Below are 26,451 nucleotides of genomic sequence, written 5' to 3' on the forward strand. Positions count from 1 at the left end.
TAATCGAAATTAATACATTTGAACTTTACTGTTGGTGTTTACTGTGTGGTGAATAAAGCATCTTGAAATGTAGGTGACATTCTGCAGTTTTAATAAATATTTAAAAATTAGGTGATTTTTTTTTCGTTTTAAAAAAACATATATTTTTAATGTGTGAGTGTCCTAGTCTTAACATTTAGATAAAACCGCTTTTAAAGCAATCCGATATAAGTATAATAGCACATTTACAGGTAACATAAACAGGAATGGAGGGCGACTGATGGCTTGAAAGATATTACCATTACAACAAAGAAAGGAAAAATATACACACCTGCTTGTTTCTCAGAGCCATTTAGGAAGTCAAAATCAAAGAATCTTGTATAGCGCACAAATCACCGTTAGGTCTCAGGGCGAAGTATCCTTTAGGAAAATGTGTGAACTACGCAGTTTGGTTTTGAAGCATTTCTTTGTGGGTGTTATTGAGGTTTGAGATTAAGAAAATAGGATTTACTGAAGTCTTGAAAGCTTGTAGAAAGGCATAGCTTTGAGTGTATAGATTTTCCTGTTAATCCCTCATAGCCAACTGGTGTGACTCTCTATCATTGAAACAAGAGTATGGTTTTGAGGATCAGTCTGTGATGTTAAATATGGGATTGAATGTATCTCCACACAATTATCTTGGAAGGACATAAATATCAAGAGGCAGTGGGGACAGACCTTGTTCTATTTTTTTTCTTCCCACCTTTATTTATTTCCATATCATTAAAGTGTTAGTGACCAACGTATATTAACCTATTTTATTTCCAAATCAGTGAGTAAATTGGTGTTCTGATGAAACCAGCCTTTTGAATAATGTTGCAATGTTACATTTTTGGTGGATCTGCATCTGTTATCATTTACAAGATATTGATACAATTTACAGGTGTGCCAAGTGTGAATATTGCCGGACCGCGTATCATCACTGGACAGGGTCTCCCTGGTGAAGGCAGTCAGAAGGAGGCACAAAAAATCCACTGCGAGAATGTTGATCGCCTGCGTGGCATGTCTAAGGAGGAGATCCGTCTTGAGCAAGAGAGACTCTTGGCCCAGCTTGGTAAGTTAACAACGTTTCTGAGGTTAACACTTGTTTCTGTTGTTTACTTTCCTCTGATCATGGACTTTTAGTTCATGAAATGCAGATCTCTCTAAAGAAATAACTACTGTATGAGTAACTCTGGAATTAACAACAAATACCATCTGCTCAGCATGTCATCCACCAACTAGAATGCTCAACACTGATGGCCAAATGTGTACGTGATGTTTTTTTAGTTCCTATTTGCAGATGTGCACAAGAATATAATCATCATTATTATTTCTCTAGGTGGCATCCCCATATTGGCAACCTTTACAAAAAAGCACTGATTGAATGGGGTTTGGAACTACTAGGCTTGCATTGATGCTGCCTCGTTAGGCTGGTCACTGAATACTTCTCTACGGTTGTTTGCAACTTTAGCTGATGCTAACATGCATGTCAGTGATAAACTTAATAGTGATAGCATTGTCTACGTAACTGCGAGACATTACTTAGAACTACTTCATTTACTAACCCTCTAGACCATACATTTCTATGTAAGGGAGTTATCAGGCACTCTCTGTGTAATTTCTGATAGCTGGAAAACCTTTGTTCCTGGAAAGTGGCCCAAATCGTGTAACACACTTCAGTGTCACAGAATGGGTCTTACTTGGTTTGCGTCTCTCCAAGTTATGTGATTCTTTATCTAGTAACCGTCTCAGCACAAATACATTATTGAGGTATTAAGTTCTTCCCACTATCACAGAAAGTCTCAAATCTCATTTAGTGAGTTTGGTGTAACATTGACGGAGTATGCTCTTCCACTTTGTCGGTTTAACATCTCTTTTCGTCATCAGAAGACATGTTTTGAATGACCTATGACCTTGCTTTATCAACAATGCTAGATGTCCATTGCCTACTCACTCTCTGAGCACCAGATGCTTCTTTCCAAGTTATGCAGTTTGTCTTGTAGCAAACATACGCATTCAGCGACAAGACCGTCTTCACATGACATGCATGAGCACTTTCCTTTATCATCGACTTGCCACTTAAGTTCACAACCTTACTGCACATTCATCGTTCATCACTCCTTTATCATCGAGATGTATGACCCTCTGTGATGATCAGTAATATGAACCTACAGTTATATTGAGTATGCTGTGGAGCTTTCCTCATCTCTTTCAACACAGCCTCTGCTGTTAATCTACATTTTACATTAATTATTTCTGTAATTGCCTTTGCAGTTCATTACCCTGCATCATTTACTGCATTATTATCGTATTCAATGCCAGCTTCAGTTCTTCTTCAACATTGGTAGCCAGCCGTACTAGCATCCTGTCAACATAGCCATTGTCTACACTCATTTTATAACTTCCTCACGGTTCTTCGTAGTCTGCCAATGACTTGTGCCGCCAAGCAGGGCGCGCCACTCACCGTGCAGCTCCACCTGCCTGCACCAGTGATCCCAGCCAGCCTCTGCCGCTGCGCCCAGGGTTCGAGGCCCGCTGCTGACTTTGCCCGTCTTTCTGGCCTCCCCTCACTTTAAGTATTTGTGGGTTGTGTGACTCTATTCGCCCAATTGTTCTGGGTCCTGCCCTTTCTTCCCACTGCAGCGTGTTCCTTAGCCCCCACTGCTCCCCTTCTTTTGCCTTCTGTTCCCTCTCCACCCCCTCCCATCCCCGGTTCCCGCCTCTGCGTCCCCCACTGCCCTGCCCCCTTCGTCCCTATTGGCCTCGCTGCTCCTCCCTCCCAGCTGCTCCTCCCTCCCACCTCACCATATATGGCGGCCGCTGCGCAAAAGAAGCCAAGTACCTCAGATGCATCCTCCTCAACACCCGCTCCGCCCGCAAACACGCCGTCGAACTCTGGGACCTCCTCGACTCTACGGCCCCAGACGTTACCTTCCTGAGGGAGACCTGGCTGAACACCGCCTCAGCACCCGACATCGCCATAGCCATCCCGGAAGGATACAAGATCTCCCGCAAGGACCGCAGCAACGGCGTTGGAGGAGGAATCGCCATCATCCACAGGAACACCCTCGACTCCCTCAGCACCGCCGAACACTTGCACTTCCAGATTCACACCGACCCGAACACCACCCTCGGAAGAACCCTCATCTACAGACCCCCCGGACCACGACCACAGTTTAGCGACTCCATCGCCGACCTTATCAGCACACACGCCCTCGCCTCCACAGACTACATCCTCATCGGGGACCTGAACTTCCACCTCGAACAACAATGACACCAACTCCACCACCCTGATCGACAAGCTAGCCAACCTCTGACTTAGACAGCTCGTGACACCCACGCCACCGGCCACACGCTTGACCCCATCTTCACAGCAAGTCCCCACGTCACCTTCAGCCACACCATCAAACCCCACTGGACCGACCACCACTGCTTCCACTTCACCTTCAGGAAGCCCACCACGCACCACCGCACCCAGCAGATGCCTCGATGCCACTGGAGCAAGGTCACAGAAGACCAGCTAACCAACACCCTCGCCCAGAGCCTACCAGCCAACCCCCCCATCCCTCCCACCCCCAACACCGCCGCCCACAACCTCAGACAGTGGATCGACACTGCCGCCAACACCCTCGCCCCGCTCAAGAAACCCTCCAACAGCCCCACCAACAAGAAAGCCACCTGGTTCACCGAAGACCTCCAGGACTTCAAACGAACATGTCGGAAACTGGAGAAGAATTGGCTCCGCGAACAAACACCGGACAGCTACGCAGCCCACAAGCAGACACCACCAACTCATCCGAGCCGCCAAGAGGGCATGGATAACAACGCACACAACAGCAAAGAGATCTTCAACATCGTGAAGGAACACTCCATCCCCAGCTCCAACACCCAACGACATCCAGCCTTCGCAAGACCTGCGCAACTCTCTGGCCACCTTCTTCCACCGCAAGATCGCCGACATCCACGACCGCTTCAACGCCATGACTGCCCCGTCAACCACCAACCCCACGACCACCACCTGCACCAGCCGCCTGCTCTCCTGGACCAGCACCAACGACGAGGACACCAGCGAGACCATCCACTCCGGATCACCGCTGGACCCATGCCTCTACCACATCTTCATCAAAGCCAGCAGAACCATCGCACCCCACCCCTGGAAAGTAATCAACATTTCCTTTGAGACAGCAACCTTCCCGCAAAGCTGGAAGCACGCTGAGATCAACGCCTTACTCAAGAAACCCAAGGCGGACCCAACGACCTCAAGAACTTCAGACCCATCTCCCTGCTCCCGTTCCCGGCGAAGGTCACCGAGAAGATCGTCAACAAACAATTAACCCACTTCCTCGAGGAGAACGGCATCCTTGACCCGTCCTAGTCCGGGTTCTGCAGCAACCACAGCACCGAAACCGCCCTTCTAACGGCCACCGATGACATCAGAACCCTGATTGACAACGGAGAAACGGCGGCCCTCATCCTCCTGGACATGTCAGCCGCTTTCGACACTGTCTGCCACCCCACAGTACGAACACGCCTACACGACGCGGGGATCCAAGAGAAGGCCCTGGACTGGACCACATCCTTCCTCACCCTTGCAGAACTCAGAGCGTCCGCTACCCCCCCCCCCCCCCCCTTTCACTCCACTGCCACCAAAATCATCTGCGGTGTACCCCAGGACTCTTCCCTGTTCAACATCTACATGGCACCCCTCACCCACGTCGCCCGACAGCACGACCTCAACATCATCTCCTACGCCAACGACATCCAGCTGATCATCTCACCAAAGACCCTCACATTGCCAAGACCAACCTCCACGAAGGAATGAAGGCCGCCACCGAATGGATGAGGAATAGCCGACTGAAGCTCGAACAAGACGGAAGTCCTCATCCTTGGCTCCACCCCCCCAGCCTGGGACGACTCCTGGTGGCTGACCACTCTAGGAACAGCCCCAACGACCACCGACAACGCATGCAACCTAGGGGTCATCCTCGACTCCACCCTCTCCATGACCAAGCAGGTCAACGCTGTCTCCTCATCCTGCTTCAACACCCTCAGAATGCTCCGCAGGATCTTCAAGGACAAGAAGAACTGTCACCCAGGGCCTTGTCGCCAGCAGGCTGGACTACGGAAACGCCCTCTACGCAGGAACGTCGGCCAAGCTCCTGAGGCGACTGCAACGCATCCAGAATGCATCAGCACGTCTGATCCTAGACGTCCCTGCCGCAGCCACATCACACCCCACCTGAGAGACCTGCACTGGCTCCACGTCAATAAGAGGATAACCTTCAAACTCCTCATCCACGCACACAAAGTTCTCCACAAGACTGGCCCAGCATACCTCAACAGACGACTCAACTTCTACACCCCCACCCGCCAGCTCCGCTCTGCCAGCCTTGCCCTCGCCACAGTCGCCCGCGTCCGAAGAACGACCACCGTTGGCAGATCCCTCTCCCACCTCGCCGCCACGACCTGGAACACCCTCCCTACCCACCTACTGGCCTTCTGAAGACACCTCAAGACCTGGCTCTTCGATCACTAGCAGCAGCCCTCCCCGCACCCCCCCCCGCCAGCGCATTGAAACTCTCACAGGTATATAGTGCACTTTATAAGTGTCTTGATTGATTAATTGATTGTGGCTGAAGTAGGCACATCACAAAGAGCCTTTTATTCATCAAGTGCTACAGCCCTGTCTAGATCTTGTTAACTTGTCCTGCTCTTGAACCTCACTCTTCTTCGCACAGATGTAGTCGCATGACTTCATTTATGTTTTCACCATTGACTAAAATGGCTTACTATTCTGAGCCATCATGCAGCATGTCTTCTCAGGCTTACTTGACACCCTTTTCAAACTTTCTAAACTCAGTAGAAATTGATAATGTAGTTGCAGTGCTATCTCCATCTCTAGTGGACCCAATAATACGAGGAGCCAATATTTTGCCAATGATAAATTGGAAAAATGCAAAAGGAAGGCAATCAAGAGACAGGTGCTGAGTCTGTTCTTTCTGAGTGTGGAACTCACCCCCACCCCTCCGACCCCATCATCAGACCTGACCCTAGTTTGCTGCAATTCAGAAACAAGCTCAGGAAACAATCCTCTGCCGCCCCACTGGAGAAGTTTGTTATGAGCGAGGAATTCCTATACTCCTTCCTTCTACTACCACTCCCTTGGTCTCCTTGTAGATATAACACCCTCCGCCACCCATTGTATAAATTGTACAGTTCTTTCTCGTTTCACAATTATCATTCACTCAGATATGCCCTCAACTTGTAAAGCGCTTGATTACTTCCTGATACTACACTGGTTCGTAAAACATACTCCTGAATACAATATTTAATTTCAAATTTAAAGTGAAAGGAAAACCGATTCAGTGGTTTACTGCTGCAGCTGCTAACAAGCAATATGCACCGAATGAATGAATGAATGAAAGTAAATTTGTATGGCGCTACTTAACCCGGGGGCATCAAGGCGCAGATGGTGGAAACCAGCTGAGAGGTAAACAAAAAGCAACCCAAAAGAGAATAGCTTACAGGTAAGATTCTGAGAAAAGCCAGGTCTTAAGATTTTTTTGAAAAAGAACAAGCGAAGGCTGAGCCTTAAGATTGGCAGGAAGCGTGTTCCACAGTTTGGGGGCAAGGGAGAAAAAAGCTCTCCCTCCCCACCTTGCCTTGGTGATTCGAGGTGTAATCAAAAGGTTTTTATGAGCTGACTGCAGGTCCCTGCCGGGAGTGTAGAAGGATACAAGGGATCCAATGTCCTCAGCACCCAGACCGTGAAGGGCATGGTAAGTGAGGACAAGAACCTTAAAATTGATCCTTGCCTGCACTGGCAGCCAGTGGAGATCTTTTCTAATCCTTCTGGGACAGGAAAGGTAGCAGTTGCCAAAATAACTCCGCCTGTGTTCTTTACATGATGGTGTAGGATTTATGAGGGAGAAAAGCAAGAGATATAATTCTGTGGGAAAATCACTGGTAGGTTAGGTTAGTAGGCAAGTGACGAGCTCTACCAGGAAAAATAGCATTTCAGTCAGTACTAGGAAAAATAGCACATCATCTGTTTGCATTTATTCCTGATGGGTAATTTCAACTGCTGTAGCCCATGTGTTTAACACTCATAGTGTGAGTTACTTTTTTGTTACATTGTGTTACTGGTTTTCATTTTCTCTTTTCCACGCCTCTTCTTAAATAGACTTCTGGAACATACTGTTTTAGGTACTTCTCTCTGCTTTCTTATAACTTTGGATACAGAAGACATTATTTTAATGTTTACTGTTATGTTACTCCGACTTTCCTCTCCCAATTATTGAAAATATTCATAATGTAGTAGCATGCATAGAATACAAGGGGAGCCATAGTTGAAGGTAAGTAACATGATCTTATAAGTAAGTAAACATTTCAAATGGTATGTTCTCTAGACATCTGCTACTTAGATTAACACATTTTGGTGTTAAAGTTTATAGTCCAATCCCACAAATTGCACTCGGTATTCATGTTTTCACAAACAAGGTGTATGTTTTTGTGTTGTATGTTTGTGGAATGTATGTTTTGTTTACCTTGTTTTTATTTGCAGTGGGATAGCACACAACATGACTGCAGTACATATGTCTGTATCACAGAGAATAAAGTATCACAGTCTAGTAGATCATTTAATCAAAATAAAACAATTTGAATATTTATCCACATTTGGGGCAGAGGACCCAGTACAGCAACCACATCAGGTCCGCACACAGCCTTAGTCTATATCTGATGAACAATAAGAGAAACCTCACATGCATTTCTTTTTTCCTGAACAAACTAATAGAAAACAAAAGGAGTCGATCAACATTAACAGAAAAGAAATCGACAGCAGTGGCAGCATATACCCCATTGTGGGTCCCCTGGATCTCCAACATGTCTTCAATAGGATAGGGGAAGGTGGGGAGTGAGGAAAAAAGCCTGGGAGGTGGTGAACTTCACCTCAAGAGAAGGAAGGGGGTCAGAAAAGGCCCCAGCAGCCACAGACATGTGAAGACACACAAACTAAAATGTTTTATGTTTTTATAGGAAAGTGGATTTTTATTATTTAGGGTGGACAAGTGTCCACCTCGAAGGATAAGGCCACCAGTTTGTAGGTGTAACACAAATTAAATAAAATAAACCTGTGCTCCATCCCTGGTAACGTGTAAAGTATTTAGGCAGTGAATACACCGTAGAAATAGTCAAACAAAACACAATAAAAATCCACATCCAATGATGAAATAAAGTGATAAAATAATATGTAAGGAAAATAAGCAAAACGACAAAAATTCAAAAAGGGGAACATGAGCTATGAATTTTTAAAAATCTAAGTGAAAATAGAAACAAAAAGCCCATAGCACAAATCATAGACTTTGGAAGCGGTAGACTGGTATCTAGGGACGATTTAAGTCCAACCGTGATACAGGCACGGTAAGAAACAACTAGTCAATTAGTCCAGGTGAATGTCTGGAAATAAAAAAGTTATGTACAGACAGGGAATTTGTCTGTTTTAAAGAAGAAAAATCCTCCTTAAGCGGGCTGCAGCTGAAAATCTAGCACCAGTTGTGGAACTGAAAACTATATACTTTAGGTAGGTTGGTCCCTCTGGAGCTTTGGCGAATTCTCACTGAAAAATTTCAAAGTCCCAACACAAGGTCGGACTTGGTTGTTGTTTCGGAGGTTCTGGGAGTCTTGACCGTGATGAAATTCATGTTGAATCTGATACCAGTCTGATATTTGTTTTCACAGGACACTCTGGAGGAAAAGTTTTTCAAAGTTTCCAAAGTTTATTCTGGTCCCCAAACAACCACGGCAGTACTCATATAAGGCCCCCTTGACCTCATAGGAGGGCATTAAGAGACTGCCAGGGTGCCAACCAGAGGCCTACAGCAAAGCCCAGTCCAAGTCCAGCTGTCACTGGTCATCAGGCTTCTTTCAGAAAAGTCCTCTTGCAGCTTGTTGGGTCCCTGTAGACCCAAAGTAGGTCAGCAAACGGAACCTTGGAGATTACGTGTTTTGGTGACCAGGCCTAGACCCTTAGTGTTTGTTCCCTTCAGTCACAGAGAGCACGTCCAGTCCTCTTCTCATCTTCCGCAGAGCCAGAAAGTGTTCTTAGGAGGTGCCTTGGAGAGTCACATTTATTCATGGCACCAACTAGTTGGTGGGGGGAAATCTTGGGCACTCCCTAACCATCCAGGTAGCAGTTCCCTCAGGCACCCCACCCACTTTTTCATCAAATCCTGTTTGCCCTAGCACAAATAATCCCTCAGTATCCACCCATTATGCAGAGCCTGTGTGCCCACCCAGAGGTATGCCAGGGTAACGAGCAGTCCCCTCCTCAGTTGTCACTCAAAACTGGTTCTAGGGGTAGCTTTTCGACCACTGGGTTTGGTGCCAGCCTGACGAGGGAATCAAAACCTGGAACTTTCAAAGTGTTACCTACCATTTGCTAGTGACAGGGCAGGCCTCTTTGAAGTTAATTAAGTTCCTGGGCCCATGAGCTTTTCTTCCTGCCAGGGGAAGAAAATACCACCCGCTCCCAGGCCTTTCTCTCTGATCTAGAAACAGTTTTCTCACCCCTTCCACATCTTCTTCAGGCACGTACAGTCTAGGCAGTTGCCCGTGAGCCAATGCAAATCAGCCTCCAGAAGCTTCAGGCAGGGTAAAGGAAACTTTTGAAAAGTTAAATTTCCAACATATTTACTACCAATTTGACTTCAATTTAACTTTTTTGAAACACTGAAATAAGTCTTTGGATGTAGTCTGTAGCTGGTACAGATGAAAAGGTACAGATTACATTTTATAATCTTTACTATAATTTATCTATGTGCCATCTGCATCCTGAGCAGCGACAATGCTGTGTTAGGGGTGACCTATTTAATATTGAATCTGGTTTCCATACTTGTGAAAAGAGTAATTTGGACGGGTCTGTGCAGCAGGGCTCAAGCTGCTGCGATCAGGCTACATAAAGTAGGTCTGAAGCCACGTTTTCACTGCTAATGCTACAGCCCACAGGTGGCAGTTAATGTCCCATGCCATTGCATGTATTATGACATTATAGGAAAGTTAAATCTGCTAATCAGCGTTTAATCCAATTTAGACATGTTATAGGGATCAGAGCACATTAATTGGGTACTGGATAGTAGTGTCTCAGTGTTAGAGCTCAGGATTACCAGCAGGTGAGTCCCTAAAAAAAAATAAAAACTGGGATGTGACCACCCCAAATGGTGTCACTTTGCAACAGTTTTAATGTTGTTTGGGAATTGTGAGATTCTGTTTTGAAGTGTTACATTCGGGCCAACCCTTCATGTTGAATGGGCTTAAGATTACTCAACCCGTTAGAGATGGTTTATTTTGTGATGTACACCGAGTTACAAGCTACATCATTAATGATTTTGAAACATAAAAATGTATCTGCTTTCAGTCTCCATTTTCCAACAGGGTATCTTGAAATATGTGAACGTGTTGTGTTAACCTTCTAAGCATAAGCCTCCTTTTTATTTCCCATAGATCCTAGTTTGATTTCCTTTTTGAAGTCCCAAGGTTCAGGAGGAGCAAGAAGAATGAAAACAGATTTACCCAAGTTGCCTAACGATAAAGTTGCTGTGTGTTCTTGGGATGAATTACAGACTGGAGTACGCATGGCTTCCTGTGAACAGGAACAAAGTAAACTCACATCACCAAAGAGAGAGGACTTACTTAAGGAAGAACTTGTGGATTTTTCATCAAAGGATGGATGCACCGAATCATGTGGTAATGTGGAGAAACCAACAAAGGAAGAAACCATGGAGACTTTGCTGAACATCGATGAACTTGCGACAGATGACAGCATAGTTTCTTCCACGAACAAAGATAATTTGAAGGACAAGGATGAAACAATGGAAATTGCAGGTAAGAAATAACACCACAGTAGTCCAATCAATGGATATGCTATGGATAGAGCCTGAAAATAATCAAATTGGACCTTCTGCCCCTCCCTATCAAAATATGTTAAATCAAATGTGAACCGATACCAAGATCAATGCATAGCTTCCGCCCTAGGCTTCGCAGTTATTGTTTCCCTTGATAACAGCTTCTAACATCTATTCAATCTGTATATAAGCACAAGAATCCATTTCCTAAATAAACCATTTTAAATTGGTTTGCATCTTTCACTATTCAAATTATGCTGCGATTTTTGTTCAGCAGTGACCATATCCCATGTCAGACCTCATTTGGGGTGGCCACAGAGCAGACTGGCTCCTGGGCGCCAGATCTGATGTCTGAGGCTGCTTGCCTCCAGTCTGCAAACCTGCCAAAGTGTAATACTCTATGTACTTCACTCTCAGGGTAATTAAAGCGACCAATTCCTAGCTTCTGAGGGAGGGAGTTTGGGGGACAAGAGTGCATACCTCAACAGTCGCAGAACCTACAAACACAATAACTTATTCTCCAGCCAGTGCTATTATTTATTTTTATCCTTTTTTATTAGTTTTCAATTAGAACAAAACCTAACTGCTTAAGGCAGAACAATATGTTGTTACGTCACTTGTGGAGCAAGTTTACATGCAGTCGATCGCACAATAACATAGGCATATTAATTTAAATATCAAGACCAAAGTGTGTTGCATATTTTAGTGTGTTTATCTGGGCACCCTCTTGCAAGTTATGTTGATTTTTCAAGTATGGCACATCCATCTATGGCCTGCCATCACTAATGTATTGGGGGTGCCGCCATTGACAACCAATCTCTAGTTGAGTTTCTCTTACCGACTAAACATCCCAAGCCAATCAATATCTAACCCACCTCCTCCTTCATTATTTCCAGCAGTGCTAGTTTCGGTGACTGAGCCACGGGCAGTAGTGTTAGTTCTGCTAATGGCCAAGTATCCTATTCTCTTTTTACATTACCACGTTATGTAGGTGAAGTCCCATTTTTCGGTTTGGCAGCTCAGAAATTTTGTACAGTGGCATTTTGCCCATCTTCTGCAGCCTCTCAGGTATATACTATGCCCTATGCATGTATTTTAATTGGGTGAGTCATAGTTTGGCTGAGATTAAAATGGTCCGGGCTGCCATTTTCAACTTCCCCTAGTCATTTTTCTTCCAGTGAGCATACATAATTCTCCACGCTGATTTAAGTGCAGTCATCCTTTCAGAGCTGTAAGAAATTGGAATTGTCAGGGTAAATGCTTAAAATCACTAAATTAACCTGAGCTCAACTCCTGCTAGAAATAACCCAAAATAAAAATCCCAAAATTACAAAAAAACAATGAAGGGAAATGGATATATGATTTATTTTTTGGTTTTAAGTTGGGATAGCGCAACGTAGCGCAAATGGCCAATGGAAGTCAATGGTTGTAGTAGACTGAGGCGCAATATGATGCTGAACCCAATGTGCGTGGTCTGAATACACCACCCAAGATGGTCCTGGTTAAAGATGTTACCCTCTTACTTTAGTCCTTGAAGTCTGAGTCCACCACAGGAGGGAGCACTTAGAGATTTACAGGGCGCCAGGCAGAGGTCAAACGGCAAGGTCCAGTCATCTGGCAGTTGCAGAAAAAGGCCTCTTGTAGCATGGTGTGTTCTTGTATCTTCAACCAGTGGTCATCCTTATGATCCTTGGAGACCACTTCTTTGTCTGGGATATAAGAGAGAGCAGGTCCAGGTCCTTCTGAGCTCTTCTCAGGTTGCAGACAGCAGGTTCAGTCCTCTTCTGATTTTCCACAGGGCTAGGAGTGCTATGAGCAGGGTGCCTGGGGATGCCACATTTATACCTCTGAAACGTGGTTAGGACCAAACTCTGGTCCCGGTATTGTCCAGGCCTTACCGCCTGGATACTTGATCCAACATAAGGACAGAGGGCCCGATTCACAGAATGAACTTAAGACTCAATCCTAAACTTACTACTATTTTGGTATTCACAGAATGAACTTACTACTTTTGGTATTCACAGAAGTTAGGATTTTGTCTTAAGTTTGTCTTAAGACAGACTTAAGACAGACTTAAGACAGACTTAAGACAAACTTAAGACAAACTTAAGACAGACTTAAGACAGACTTAAGACAAAATCCTAACTTAAGTATGTCTTAAGTCTGTCTTAAGTTTGTCTTATGACTAAATCCTAACTTCTGTGAATACCAAAAGTAGTAAGTTCATTGTGTGAATCCCAAAAGTAGTAAGTGCATTCTGTGAATGCCAAAATAGTAGTCCGTTTAGGATTGAGTCTTAAGTTCCTTCTGTGAATCGGCCCAGAGTGTCCAATGATGGAGATGGGTTTGCCATTATTTACAAAGATTATATAGCCTGTCGTTTGTTAGATAGTTCTATCTCAGACTGTGAAAGTGCACATTTCTCCATCTCGCTATCCCCAGAAACCTCATTTTCAGGGCTCTTGATATATTGTTCTCCTGGCCCCCCAGGGCAATTCCATGAAGGACTGGTTGAAATAGTAATGGACCTGGCTAGTACAGTCTCCAATGTTATGGTGCTGGGGCACTTGAACTTTAATAGTCCACTAGATTGCATTGCTACAGATCTGACTAAAGATTTGGGGACCTACGATTTGAGTCAAAAAGTCCAACATGCTACCCACTCTATTATTAAAAAGAAAGGCTCCCTTAACCAACCTTGGTTTAATTTGGAGCTTAGGACTCTTAAGCAAGAGTGTAAACGGGAGGAGAGGCAATGGCGGAAAGATTTCAATCCTATGAAGAAAAGTAAATATAGAGCCGCCATAAAGAACTATAAGTCCGCTCTAACTACCGCCAAATCTACTTTTTACGGAGACCAAATTGAGACCTCCGCCAACGCCCCTAGAGAGATGTTTAGAATTGTAAAGTCCCTGCTAAAAGCCCCATATCCGCTGCCCACCTCAGATGAAACAGGCGCCCGCTGTGAAGAACTGGCAAACTTTTTCGCCACTAAAATTCAAAAGATCCTCATCACGCTTCCTCCCACATCCTCTGTTGAACCCCACTCCTTGTTTTTTACCCCGGTCAAATCAATTTTTCCTCAGCTCTCTGCATTTTCTCTTCTCAAGGAAGATCTTCTACCCCTCTTCTGAATGCCATAAAGAGTGGCTCGCCGCTTGACCCCGCCCCAATGAACATCCTAAACTCAGTCCTGCCTGTCATCAGCAAACCTATTGTCAACTTGGTTAATTCTTCTATAGAGTCAGGTACGGTCCCTAGAGAGTGGAAAATGGCTATGGTCAAGACCTTGATAAAGAAACCTAACCTTGACCCAGGTGATTTTTCTAACTATCGCCCCATTTCCCTGCTCCTGGGTATCAGTAAGTTGACTGAAAAGTTTGTCAACAACCAACTGGCTTCTTTTTTAGACTTACACAATCTGCTTCATCCATCCCAAACAGGGTTCCGAAGAGGTCAAGGAACAGAAACAGCTCTGTTGAAGGTGGTTGAGGAGTCCAGTAGGATTTTGGACGCAGGTGGCAGCGCGGCCATCATCCTCCTGGACCTCAGCGCCGCCTTTGATATGGTTAATCACCGTATCCTCCTATCTCGCCTTAATAACATCGGAGTCACGGGCAAGGCCCTTAGGTGGCTTGAATCTTTCCTCAGGGATAGGTTTTTCAAGGTGTTTGCGGACAACAGTTGCTCCCACCCAGTTCCGTTGCAGTGTGGGGTGCCACAGGCCTCCTCCCTCAGCCCCTCACTGTTTAACGTGTACATGGCTCCCCTGGCGAAGATAGTGGCCCCTTTCGGGATTCAACTGGTAAGCTACGCCGATGACACCCAGCTGGTGGTCTCCTTGAACCCGGAAGAACATCTTCCTATGAACCTGTGCAACTGTCTGGAAGCGGTCGCAAGCTGGATGGACCAGTCCCATCTCAAGCTGAACGGCGGAAAGACTGAGTTGATGTTACTCGGAAGGCGAGCCACATTTGACAACTCTATATCCTGGCCCCTCTGTTTGGGTCCTGGCCCCACTCCTAAAACTGAGATTAAGAGCCTTGGCCCCAGGCAAGAAAAACAGCGGCCACTTGCTTCGGGCTATTAAAGACAATCCGCAAAATCCTCCCTCAATTACCAGAAAAAGTCCAAAGAAATTCGAATCCAGTCACTAATTCTTTCTAGGATAGATTATGGCAACGCAATCTACTTAGGAGCTCCAGCATCGGTGACCCAGCAACTTCAGATCGTTCAGAACTCGGCGGCAAGACTGCTAACGGGCACCAGTCATCGCTCCTCAGATAGTCCCGCGCTGAACGCCCTTCACTGGCTTCCGGTGAAGGAGCGGATTCATTTTAAGACACTCTGCATGGCACATAAAACTTTCTACGGGAAAGACCCTCCTATTTTAGATGGGATGGTCCGACCATACAAAGCTCTCAGAAACCTTCGTTCCAATGATCTGAATCATGCAGTGATCCCTAGAATTAACAGGTCCCGCTCTGGTGGCCGTCTTTTCTCATACAATGCAGCAAAATTGTGGAGCTCCCTTCCTCCATCTTTTCGCCAGGAGCTCAATTTGCTTGCATTTCAGAAAAAGTTAAAAACCTTGCTCTTTCCTAGGATCTAGAGCCTCTGGCCCTGGCCCTCTGCACTTTAATTCCCCTTTGGTCCTTTTCTAAGCGCTGGGATGCTCCGGAGTAGCCATGCGCTATAGAAGAGTCTTATTCATTTCATTTCATACCTGGCAGGAGCTAGTGGGTGGGAATAAATCCTGGACCCACCGTAACAAATGGAGTAAAATGGCCCAGTGCCAACCCTACCTACTTTGGGCATTTTCAAGATGGTGAAAGCCTTTAGCCAAACTAAACTTGTGCTCTTAGGGCCTGGGGATGTGTGTAGTGGGTGTACTATAATAATCCTAGTGTCTTTCTATATCTAACACTAAAATCCAGATTGGGAAGTCAGTGTAACCCCAATAAAAACTGAGAGGCAGAAGTCTAGTAAAACAAAGCAGGGTTTTCTGGCAACCAGACAGTGGGTTCATAAGAATTGTTTTGGCAACCTGTCTCCTGCCTTTCAAGTGTGCACCCAGTGTTGTATGTAAACCCCAGTAGACCTGTCAAGCAGGATTTGACACTTCAGTGGGATTTGACACATGAATATCAAAAAGAGGCCCACTGTGATTGGAGCCTACCTGGCTGGGGTGGGGGGGGGGGGACAAAGGAAGGGTTGAGGCCCGATGCCAGTTTACATTTGCCTATGACAGGGAAGGCCTCTTTGAAGTTATTCGAGTTGCTGGGTTCAACCCCACTGGTCATCCTTTGAAGGGAACACCACCACCTACCCACACCCAGACAGTTGTTCTCTGCTCTAGGAGCACTTTTCAGACCTCTCCAAATACTAATTACTGGCTGGGAGGCATTGGAGAGCAAATAGAAATTTAGCTTCCGGGAACTTCATGCAGAGAAAAGGTAACTTTCTAAATTGTTATTTTCCCTAATATTTAATAAAATCTGATTTCACCATTGAATTGGATTTTTAATAACTATTAAAAATTGTTCCTTAATCATTTTAGTATCTAGTCCCATTGCTGAGATACAGTATTAGGATTTTTACACCATACCCTAGTTTTCTGCCTAGAACAGTGGGGCCTGCCACAATGAAAAAATTGCTTTTGGGAGCTAGATATTGTAAGGACATGGTAAAATTTAATTTTAACATGCTTTACTTTTAAATACCGTGCACCCTTCCTTGTGGGCGACAAGACCTACGTAGGGGAGACCTATTCATATTTAAAAGAGCGATTTTACCCGTCAAAGGGTTTAATTTTAACTGGTTGAATTTCAGTCTTTACACTGCTACAGACAAGTTGCACTGGTAGGCCTGATGTCATGATTTACACGGTCACTGTGGTGAATGGCATAGTGGGTGCTGCAGTCCGCTAGTGATATTCAACTTCCGGCCCTGGATACATTTTGTACCATATTCTTGGGACTTGTATATAAGTTAAATATATCAATTAGGAATATGTCAATTTGACTATGTTTAAAAGGGGAGCAGCTGAATTTTACCATGGGTTCACAGGGTGAAATTACAGAGGTTTGACACCTGAAAAAAATATAGGGTTCAACACAAGGATGAAAAATCTTGGGTGACTACGTGGAAAAGGCTAATTTCTTACAGGGACCACTTGAGGGCGAGGCATTTCTGTAATGTGTTTCTCCTTTCAATAAGGCTTATGGTGACCTCATCTTCTAGTGGGCTATATTCAGGAACTACTTCTGTCATTTGCACGTGACACAGTTGAAAATATTTGTAAAATTGTGAAATGTGTAGATCAAATTCCTCTGTTAGCTGTACAAATAATTTCCTGTGGGCTTTATTCTAGACCTCCTCCGCTCTACAAATGCCAATAGCGTCCCATTTAGTTAACCATGTAAGTTTTTTGACAAATCTTGCACAGCTTACCTGCAAAGAGGCATTTTGCATGTTATCTTCACTTTGCATCCGACCCACTTCATTACCTTCTTTGTACAAACGACTGCTACCCTGTTGACTGAGGGTAAGTTGTCACCATTTAATGCAAGTAATAGAACTGTCTGCCCAGTCCATCATTTCCATTTGCATTGCTGGATAGTCACTCTTTCCAGATAGCCATTCATTTAATACTGATAGCTCTGCCACCCGGTAATGTAATTAAGCATCTGCCACTGCCAGACCCTTATCGTCCCACGATTGTAGGCACTTCACACATACTACTCTAGGTGTTTTGTGAGCCCATTTGAAATCTCTGGTTTTTGTCTGTATTTTCTGAAAGTGGTCTGGGTTCTGAAAGGAGCATTTTTGTATCCGATACAATTGCTTGGGCAGAGTGAACATTTTAAATTAGGCGAGTCATTACATTATGTGGTTTATAGAGTTTCATTGCTTTAAGTCCGCATGTGTGACCTCGAGCAGGGGAGCTAAGTTTACGTCCTATGTTCGTTGTGGATCTTGAGTTATGTGAATGTCCAGATACCTAAAAATATGTGGTTCAACAGATAGATGGTTCTGCCATTTAATTTTTCCCAGTCAGTCTGTACTGTAATCTAGACACTTCCTTAAGCTTTTTAAGTGTCTCAACAAGTCTCTGTCCCTACCATCATTCTAGGGCGTCTAACTTATAGCAGCAAGTCATCTGTGTATAACGAGATGAGCTTTTCATATCTATTTCCCCAATTCAGTCCCTTAATTGGACTGGGGAAATGGTTGAATCCCCAAGGTTTAGTATAGGGATGAGGGTCTTGCATCACACCCTTCTCAAATGGAAATGAAGAAGACACTACTCCATTTATCAGGACCTGTGCTATTGTATTTACACAAAGTAATCAGGAATACTTTAAGAATGTCAGGCTCAGGGCGGGGGCGGCGTGGCTTGGACGGCAGCGGCAATGGCTGCCTAAGCGTGTCGCTCGGCAAACAGAGGAGCGATACAGGCCGATTTCAGGAGTGAAATCCTCGATCTTGGACCGGAGAAAACAGGCTGCGCTGCTCCTAACTGCGGTGCATATATTGCGGTTACAGCTTCCAACTTTAATGCCGGCAAATACTGAATCGCTGCCACCAACAGCGACCTTCATTTCGGCTACGCTAAGCCTCAAAATGGCTCACCGAATCCCGTAGCCGATCTCAACACGGCATCCATCCTCGGTGCTGGTGACCCCTGGACCGCCGCACAGCGCTGTCTTGCTACTCTACCCTGGCGTAACTGAATGTGGGTGGTTTTAATAGCGGCCATGGTTAAAGGAGAGTTTTTCGCACAATCCTTGTTCTGCCTGACCCTGTAATGGCGGTTAGTGTCTAAGAAATACCGCCATGACACCAGCTATCACAGCTCTCACAGCTGCATGAACACTCGATCGACCTCACACTCATCACAAAGATCATTGCCTTTATTCCCTCACGCTTGCTGGCTGCTTCGAAATTGCAGCGCGATTCGACTTATCTTGGGAGCCTCCGCACTTTCTTTCCAGTTTCTTAAATGGCGGCGACGGCGGTTCGGGAACCCGCACTACGCTGACACCTAAGCCTTTCAGCCTTAAAAGCCCTCTTGGGATCTCAACGTGGCACATTACTCCAAATGGTCCTCCCGCCCGGCTCCTGATCCTCAATATGAGCCATCAATCTGGATCTCTGCCTCAATCTAGGTGCCCAATTCATGTGCCCAGGTGCTCAGGTATGCTGCTAATCTCCTGAGTTTGCCTGCTTATATGTGAGCCACTACCACCATACACCCTTTGCTGAACTGTCTGCGCTTGTGCTCCGACTACCATCCATCCCTGCTGGGCTGAGACTCGTTGAGACTCGTGGTTAACTCTCTATTCCCACTGTCTTCAACTGACATTAACAACTCTAGCCTGATCGGTGTTGCCCTGCCCATAAACAGTGCTCTGAGCACCATCCTGCTTTCTCTTCATCCATACCAGGAAAGAGGAGGCGTACCCTCACAGCGACTCTCTGCCAACACCATCTGCCGGTCTACTTCATCTATTCATAGCCCGCAGCTACACTAGTCCACCTTAGGCTGCTTGTCTCTCCACGTCCCATAAATTACGCAGCATTTTTGTCACAGTCCAATAAAGTTTGCCAGAAGGTGCGGAAGTACAAGAGGAGACAAGTGAGAAGGCAGCGGGACCGTTATCAAGTTAGCTTGCAACTGTGACCAAACAATCTAAGTCACGCCTACACCAGCCTACACCCTCCTTGACAATGGCTGACAGGGACAATTGATCCAATAACAAAAAAGTGCGCCAGGAACCGTCACCCTCCGAATCTCCAATCAAAGCCAGGTCAGACCTGACAAGCACTATGGACATGATCTTAAAAAAAGTTAGCAGAAGTTCATGATTTAGCTAAATCAACTAAAAGCAACACGGACACCATGCAACTAGAACTCACGGCGATCTGGGCGGATATGAATGCGATGAATAAAAGCATCAATGAATCGGAACAGGTGACGAAGTTTCTAGGGAGGTCCAGCCCGGTTGTCGGTCAGTGATTACAGGGCTGATGGCTGCCAGTTGGACAGATCTGACCCTTTGTTGTGCTCTTGTTTTGGATGCTTGTAGCTGGCCCTACAGCTACCAGCTGTGAGAGGCATCACAATTCACAAAGGCAGTGTCGGAGTAGCAGCAAGAAAATTACATTTGAATAGGAACCAGACCGGTTCTGATACCTTGCACAGTGGATCCACATCCCCGTCTGGCAAATGTTTATAAAGTGGTATTCAAGCCACCCCATTTTATTCCAGGTCCAATCTCTTATTGACCACGGTAGGAAGTGCCCAGCAGAGTACCCAGAGAGCTGCTGTGTAACCAAAGCTAGTCTCAGACTAACAGCCAGTCTGCCAGAGCTAATGGTTCATACCTGCAGTATGAACATAATACCTGAAGTTCCTAGTAGCCTTCCTATGTGATTAGAGTGGGAAGGGGCATGCTTGGATCTGCAGCAGGAAAGACGGTCCAAGAGAGAATCTCAACATGTTCTCGGAGTGAGGAACACCTTGAGAAAGGATTAGCCATGGGGAGCATGGCCAAGACACCAAACAAGGCAAACGGGCTCTGAAAGAGCTCTGACTCCAATCCGATATCTCCTACTTAATCTTCCCGTACTATGATATAACTGCAACATACAACCCTGGGGAAAGCAAGAAGACACCACAGACAGCTGATTGGAACAGTATGGCTGAGCTGTTAACAGCCACAAAGAAATATGCTACTCCCCAGGACACCTGGTAGCCTGTGCTGATGAGAGATAAGTGAGGCAGCAAGTACAGGAGAGTAGCAAATAAAAGGTCTGCTATTCAACTAATTTGGTGAAGGGGCATACCGGCCAGCCCCAGGCGGCTGCAGAGTTCAGCTTGACATAGAGGGCAGGAGGAAGAGCCTGGAGCTGTGAGCAATGAGCTGGCAGCTGGCACTGCACTTGGGTTGGACCAGAGTCAACCTACTGGGGCATGATCGTGGCAGAATGAGGATTGAGCCCAGCACCTCATTGGAAGGCAGCGTGAAGGCGAAGACCAGCTGTGAAGAGAGTCCTAAAAAGTTTATCGAGGGTGTAAAGCCCACAAGACTCTGAAGTAGTGCCAGGAGCCATTATTGGTGAGCTGCCAATACACCGTGTATATCCAAGGCCGCTCTGCTAGGGTCTGCAGGTGGCAGATCAAGGACTGAAGATCCAGCTGCCACATAGCAAACAGAGTTGAGAAGGAGGCGAAGATCGGCTGGAATATGTCCTCTGGGATGACCAAGACCCTTAGGCTCTGCTTACGGGTGGTGTGTTTGTGGTGGGCAAACCATATGACTCACATGGTGACCCTTCTGGGAGACTGAGTGAATCAGCCTCTAATCACTGGAATTCAACTACCAGTTATGGGTCAATCTGGTAGTCCTGATTTTGACCATGTACATGTATGAGTGGAAGGGCATCATACGAAAGATAATCAGAGGGTCTGCTCTATGTAAAAGTTTCATAGGGTCCTCTAGACCCGGGTGAGCAATCTGCTCTTTTTGCTAGTAAGAGTTTGCTCATTCTGAGCCTAGATTCTCCAGTCAGAAGAATTCACAGGTCCTACGTAACGAACGCCTCCATCTACTTCTTTTGCTAAGGAAATGGCCAAAGCTTGGGAAATAAGGGATGGTGAGTTCACCTAGTGGAGAGGAAATCTACACTAGACAAAGGGAATGGCTGGAAACCACCCGGTCTCCGGGTACACAGGTTTCGAACAGAGAGACAGGAACAGTTTATATATACAGGCTGGACTGTCCAAGCTGGACATCTCCAACTTGATACACAGGAGACCATTATTTAGGACTGCACCTACACACGCCATTCTCCAGTCCACCTTTGAAACCCACACAATATCCACCCCACATACATGTGGCAAGCATGATGAGGATGAGAGATCCCTTTATGGGAAATGGAAAGACCTCCAAAAGTGTCTGCCACCACTACTGTTCTTCAAAAAGCCTGTTTTTCTCCAGTGTCACCGTAAAAAAGTCGAAATGCGCGATGTTCTCTCCTTGTAAACACTGTGGGGCAGATGTCTCTGGTTAGGTAAGGCACTCCTAAGAGATCAGAGTTTGATCTCGGATTATTAAGTGTCCATCCTGCACAAAACTCGATCACATTGATGAGCATCAGACCTAGAACAGTCAGTCAGTTCTGTCTCATTAGAGTTAGTAAAAGATTTGATCACTGTTAAAGGAATAAAAGTGCAACTTGCTATGTCTTTAGAGACTGCATAGGATATTGTCACATGGTCTGGCATTAAAAAGTCATGCTAGAGCTTTTCCTGATGTAACGAAAAGAAAAACTGTTAGAATAATCCCATTTACTCTGTCAATCAATGAGATTATCTCTACATGCCGGAGATCTTGCTGCCAGGATTGCACCTTTTTGCATCACTGTGAATGATCGCACTTGCCCAGTCATTTACTCAACTATATCCATGTTCTTCGTCTCCTGTGAGCACTGAGCTCTCTCTCTTCGCCTTAGCCCTCATGTTCATTCTAAATATGCTGTTCGCTAAACAGGACAATTGCTAAATTAATGTTTCTATATGCTAAACGGGTTCCCCGGCAAACTCTTGGACTTGTCATTTCACAGATTATTTAAAAAAACACCAACCAACCACTTAATTTAAGAACACGGTTATGTATAAATACCCAATAACCCACCATCATATCAAGGTGCTATTAAAATACTTTGTCACAGACATTTGTCCTCTGGGGTTCTGCAACAGACCACGTGTTACAGGCACAAAGGATGGTTCATTACTCGTCCGATTGCAAACAAATGTGAACTGATTCATTCTCAGGAAGCAGCACCAGCAGCTTTGTTGGATTTGTAAATTGAAATAGCATCTGAGCGAAGCAGCTCCAAACCAAACCCTTAGAAAGTTGGGAGATGCAACATTGCTGAAAACGAGGTGCAGGTAAATTTAGAGAAAGGTTGGAGTTGCTACCTAAAATGGCTTGACTAGTGTACTAGCCAACCCATGTATAAAGCTTATAGCTCTAGCCTTTTGGACATACTGACTTTGCCAATGCAGTTTGCCGCTGTTACGCAGCATTGGAAAATGAAAAGAAAAAGAAAGAAATGTGCCATGACACTACTGTTGTCATTCTGTACTTGTGCGCATACGTGTTTCCCTACAGAAGATGGAGGTCCCATTTTCCTTTTTTTTTTTATATACTAATCCAAGATGACTTGAATCCGTAAATAAGCAAAATAATGAAATGTTTTCTCTACAAATTAAAAACTAAGAAGGACTGCAGTGGTGGGGCGAGGCAACGGAGGAGTGAGTGGGGAACAAGGGGCAGCAGCATGTGATGGAGAGAACAATACAGCATGGGGAGGAAGCACATGAGAGAGAGTGAGCAGCACAAGAGGGAGAGAGCAATTTGACAAATGTGGGGTAAGTGAAGAAGGGAGGGAGGGGGGCTTGGGAGTTTGAGGGGAGAAGTACACGAGAGAGAGAGTAGCACATGAGGAAGAGAGCAACATGGGTGAGGTAGTTGATATTTGACAGGTAGCGTAGAAAACAAGAGAGAACTGGACAATACATTCACTGTCTTGGAGTACTTAACCTGGAAGAGAAAAGTAGATCCCTAAAAGTGAACAGTGAGATGGTACAAGTCAGTCTAGATGCCAATGGGTTTTTCACAACCAGATAGTTTGCACTGTGTGGTAGGGCTGAAGTAAAATAGAAGCTTACGAAAGTGCAGAAATGGACAGTGTGCCAGGCAAAACTCAGAAGCAAGTTTGTGAGTTGAAGTTGCTATATTCAGGTCTTACCTGCCCTGCTAAAGACCTTTTCTCAACTTAAATTGGGCTTACAGCTGGCCCAATGGTTACAGTGGTTTGGCTTTATTGTTACTCTTGTTTGCTTGCTTGTTATTTGATGGCTTGCCTTATTTATTTAGTTTTCCCTCTCCTGGATCATACCCTCTTTACTTGTGTCTTTTCACTGCTCACTTTTTGGGAATTACTTTTCCCTTTGTGCTTAAACACTCCATGAGATGAAAGTGTTGTTTACCTGTATCCCTCATGTGCTTCTACACAGCCCTCTGTGTTGCATTTTTACAACATATGTTCTTTCCCCTATCTTCCTACTCTCAATGTTGCTCACTTCCTCATTTGCTGCTTAGCACCTCCTCCCATCCCACCTTCATTTTAATACTACCACCAACCACTCTCCCAAACCGCTCCTCCAATTCATTGGTGACCCACAGCTCTCCTGCGCTATCTCTTTGTTCCTCTCCCAACCGTAGCTTGTCCTTTCTTTCCCCATGCCACTTGTTTTTTCTCTGGGCCCCTAAATTTCTGAAGTGCGCTTGGTGGATCCTGTTGTGATTACCACCACGCTTTCCCTTATTATGGCCTGGTTTCACAGCACAGCTGTCGCCAGACATTTATGCAAGAGTCCCCAAGAGAGAGGTTTTGGCTTACGCCACATGAGTCAGAAGTACATGTTTTGATTGGACAGAAGTTGTGTGCTTCCACAATAAAACTGCTTGTCCACCGCACATCTTGATAGTTTTGTTTATTTATCCAGCTGCCTGAGCTTGAACTTTCTCGGGCTATTAAAGTGTCTTAGATAACTGGACAATGTATGGTATTTTTCTCTGGCTGCAGCACTGAGGGCAGGAGGGCAGTCATTAACCTACATAGATTTTTAGGTCTGGCTTGACGGTGCTACTGTCACTTACCTTTTAAACTACACCAATGTTATTCTACAGTCCTTTGCTGCCACACAAATACATATCCATCCATTTCCATGCTGTCTTCCTGCAAACAGCTTCACATTACCATACAACATTGCTTTAAAACCAGACCTATTGGCATTGCCAATGCTTGCTGTACTATTATGATCGCTGTGCTTTTGACTTGCTTGCTCATTTCTCGCCACACGTGTGCTTAACTGCTTGTATGACGATTGGCTGAGGGTGTACGCATGAGTTTTGTACTGCGCCCACGCTGATTGTTATATTTGTAATGTAGGAACGATCATTTAAAGAAACGAAGGCGGGAAGACTGATGAGTTTCCATTGAGACACAAAAGTGACTCCGGTGTTGTTTCCATGTAGCGAACTTCTGATTATTACCATATTACCATGTCCTCATTTTATTGTGGTCTTATCAGCTGGCGTTCACGGTGCACGTAATGCTTTCAAGGTTCGCCCGGCTGTCGCTCCAGTGATTGAGTACAGAACGTGCTTTCTTTGTTGTTGAACTGTGGCCAGAACTCGGATAGAAAGGCACAGCCTACAGGGCCTTCACATCGCCCAACTAATGTTTACCACCCAGCCGAGAGCCATAGAAATCATGAAAACAAACAACTGTGTTTTTCAGGCATAGTAGTTCTGCGGATAGCAACACTCAACGCAAATACAATAGCATTTTTTAGGTTTCGCCTGGGGCCGGAGCTCCTAGCTCCGTCCAGGAGAAATCTTATGTCCCTACAGTGTGGAGCTTAGTCCCGCCTCTGCTTCCATTGGCTAGCTCCATAAATGGAGGCTAGCCATTGGAAGCCGGATCTGTCCGTCAAGGCCGGACCAGATTCGGGGGCGTTCCCAAGATTTTTTCCCTTTCCACCCTTTTTGCATCGTCATCGGGCGGTGGACGGAGTTTCGTTTTTTTTTTTTTAGGTGTTTGTTTTCGTCATTCCATGCCGACCACGGCCGCCGGAAGAAGTCCAGGTGAGTGCCCGTTCCCGCCCCCCTCCCGCTGACCATGTGCTGTTCCCGCCCCCCCCTGTCCGTGTCCGCCCCCCTCCCGCTGTCCGTCCCCCCTCCCGCTGTCCGTGTGCCCGTAGGCGCTTGTTTTTATTTCATTTCAATGCTTGTTTCCAGAGCTGCCCACGCTGAAGCCCGGCCCTGCCCTTCCCACACGTTTCCCTTTAAGTACTCGCTGTTCCCGCCCCCCCTGTCCATGTCTGCCCCCCCTCCCGCTGTTCGTGTCCGCCCCCCCTCCCGCTGTCCGTGTGCCCGTAGGTGCTTGTTATGCACTTCTGTTCCACTGACGTCCTAATGAGTCATGCGCGTCTCCTGGGGCGTCGCCGAGGGAGGAGGCCAAACTCAGGGTTACCTGTGATCATCAGATACGTGTTTCCTTCTCTAATGGAGTTTTCCACGATAGGGAAAAGACCGAGGGAGTCCCCCGCTTGAGTGACGCACAGACAGGGTTCCTATTATGTAACAAGCAGCAAGAGCCCAGGAGTGCTTATATTTTCCATGAAGACGGTGCTAGCACATGCCGTCGTTGCCACCGCTTCACAAAGATCGAGCTCGTGCACGATGAACCGAGCATAAGATAGTTGTCTAGGCCATTGTAATGTAATATTTGGGTTTGTAAGTTGAAGTTCTGTTGCTCAGGGGATACCACACATAGAATGGGTGGAATAATAGCAGGATTTCCCGGAGCCCTCACACTGATTCGGCAAAGGGGCACGTGACTCTGGTGAAGTTGTTTACTGCTGGAAATAAAATACCACTAATCCCAGGGTGCTCAGCGATTGTTCAAG

At 45.7% G+C, this 26,451-nt stretch overlaps 1 protein-coding gene across 1 annotated transcript in view; it reads left to right on the forward strand.

Annotated features, from left to right (window-relative positions):
- Positions 1–26,451, forward strand: part of RPAP1 (RNA polymerase II associated protein 1) — a 296,667-nt gene that overhangs the window by 38,072 nt on the left and 232,144 nt on the right. The window contains exons 6-7 of the mRNA XM_086937236.1: positions 902–1,072; positions 10,501–10,881. Of these exons, the coding sequence (XP_086793362.1) occupies positions 902–1,072; positions 10,501–10,881 (552 nt within the window). The remainder of the gene's footprint in view (positions 1–901; positions 1,073–10,500; positions 10,882–26,451) is intronic.

Source organism: Lissotriton vulgaris, chromosome 9, assembly GCF_964263255.1.
Source record: "Lissotriton vulgaris chromosome 9, aLisVul1.2, whole genome shotgun sequence".
NCBI lineage: Eukaryota > Metazoa > Chordata > Amphibia > Caudata > Salamandridae > Lissotriton > Lissotriton vulgaris.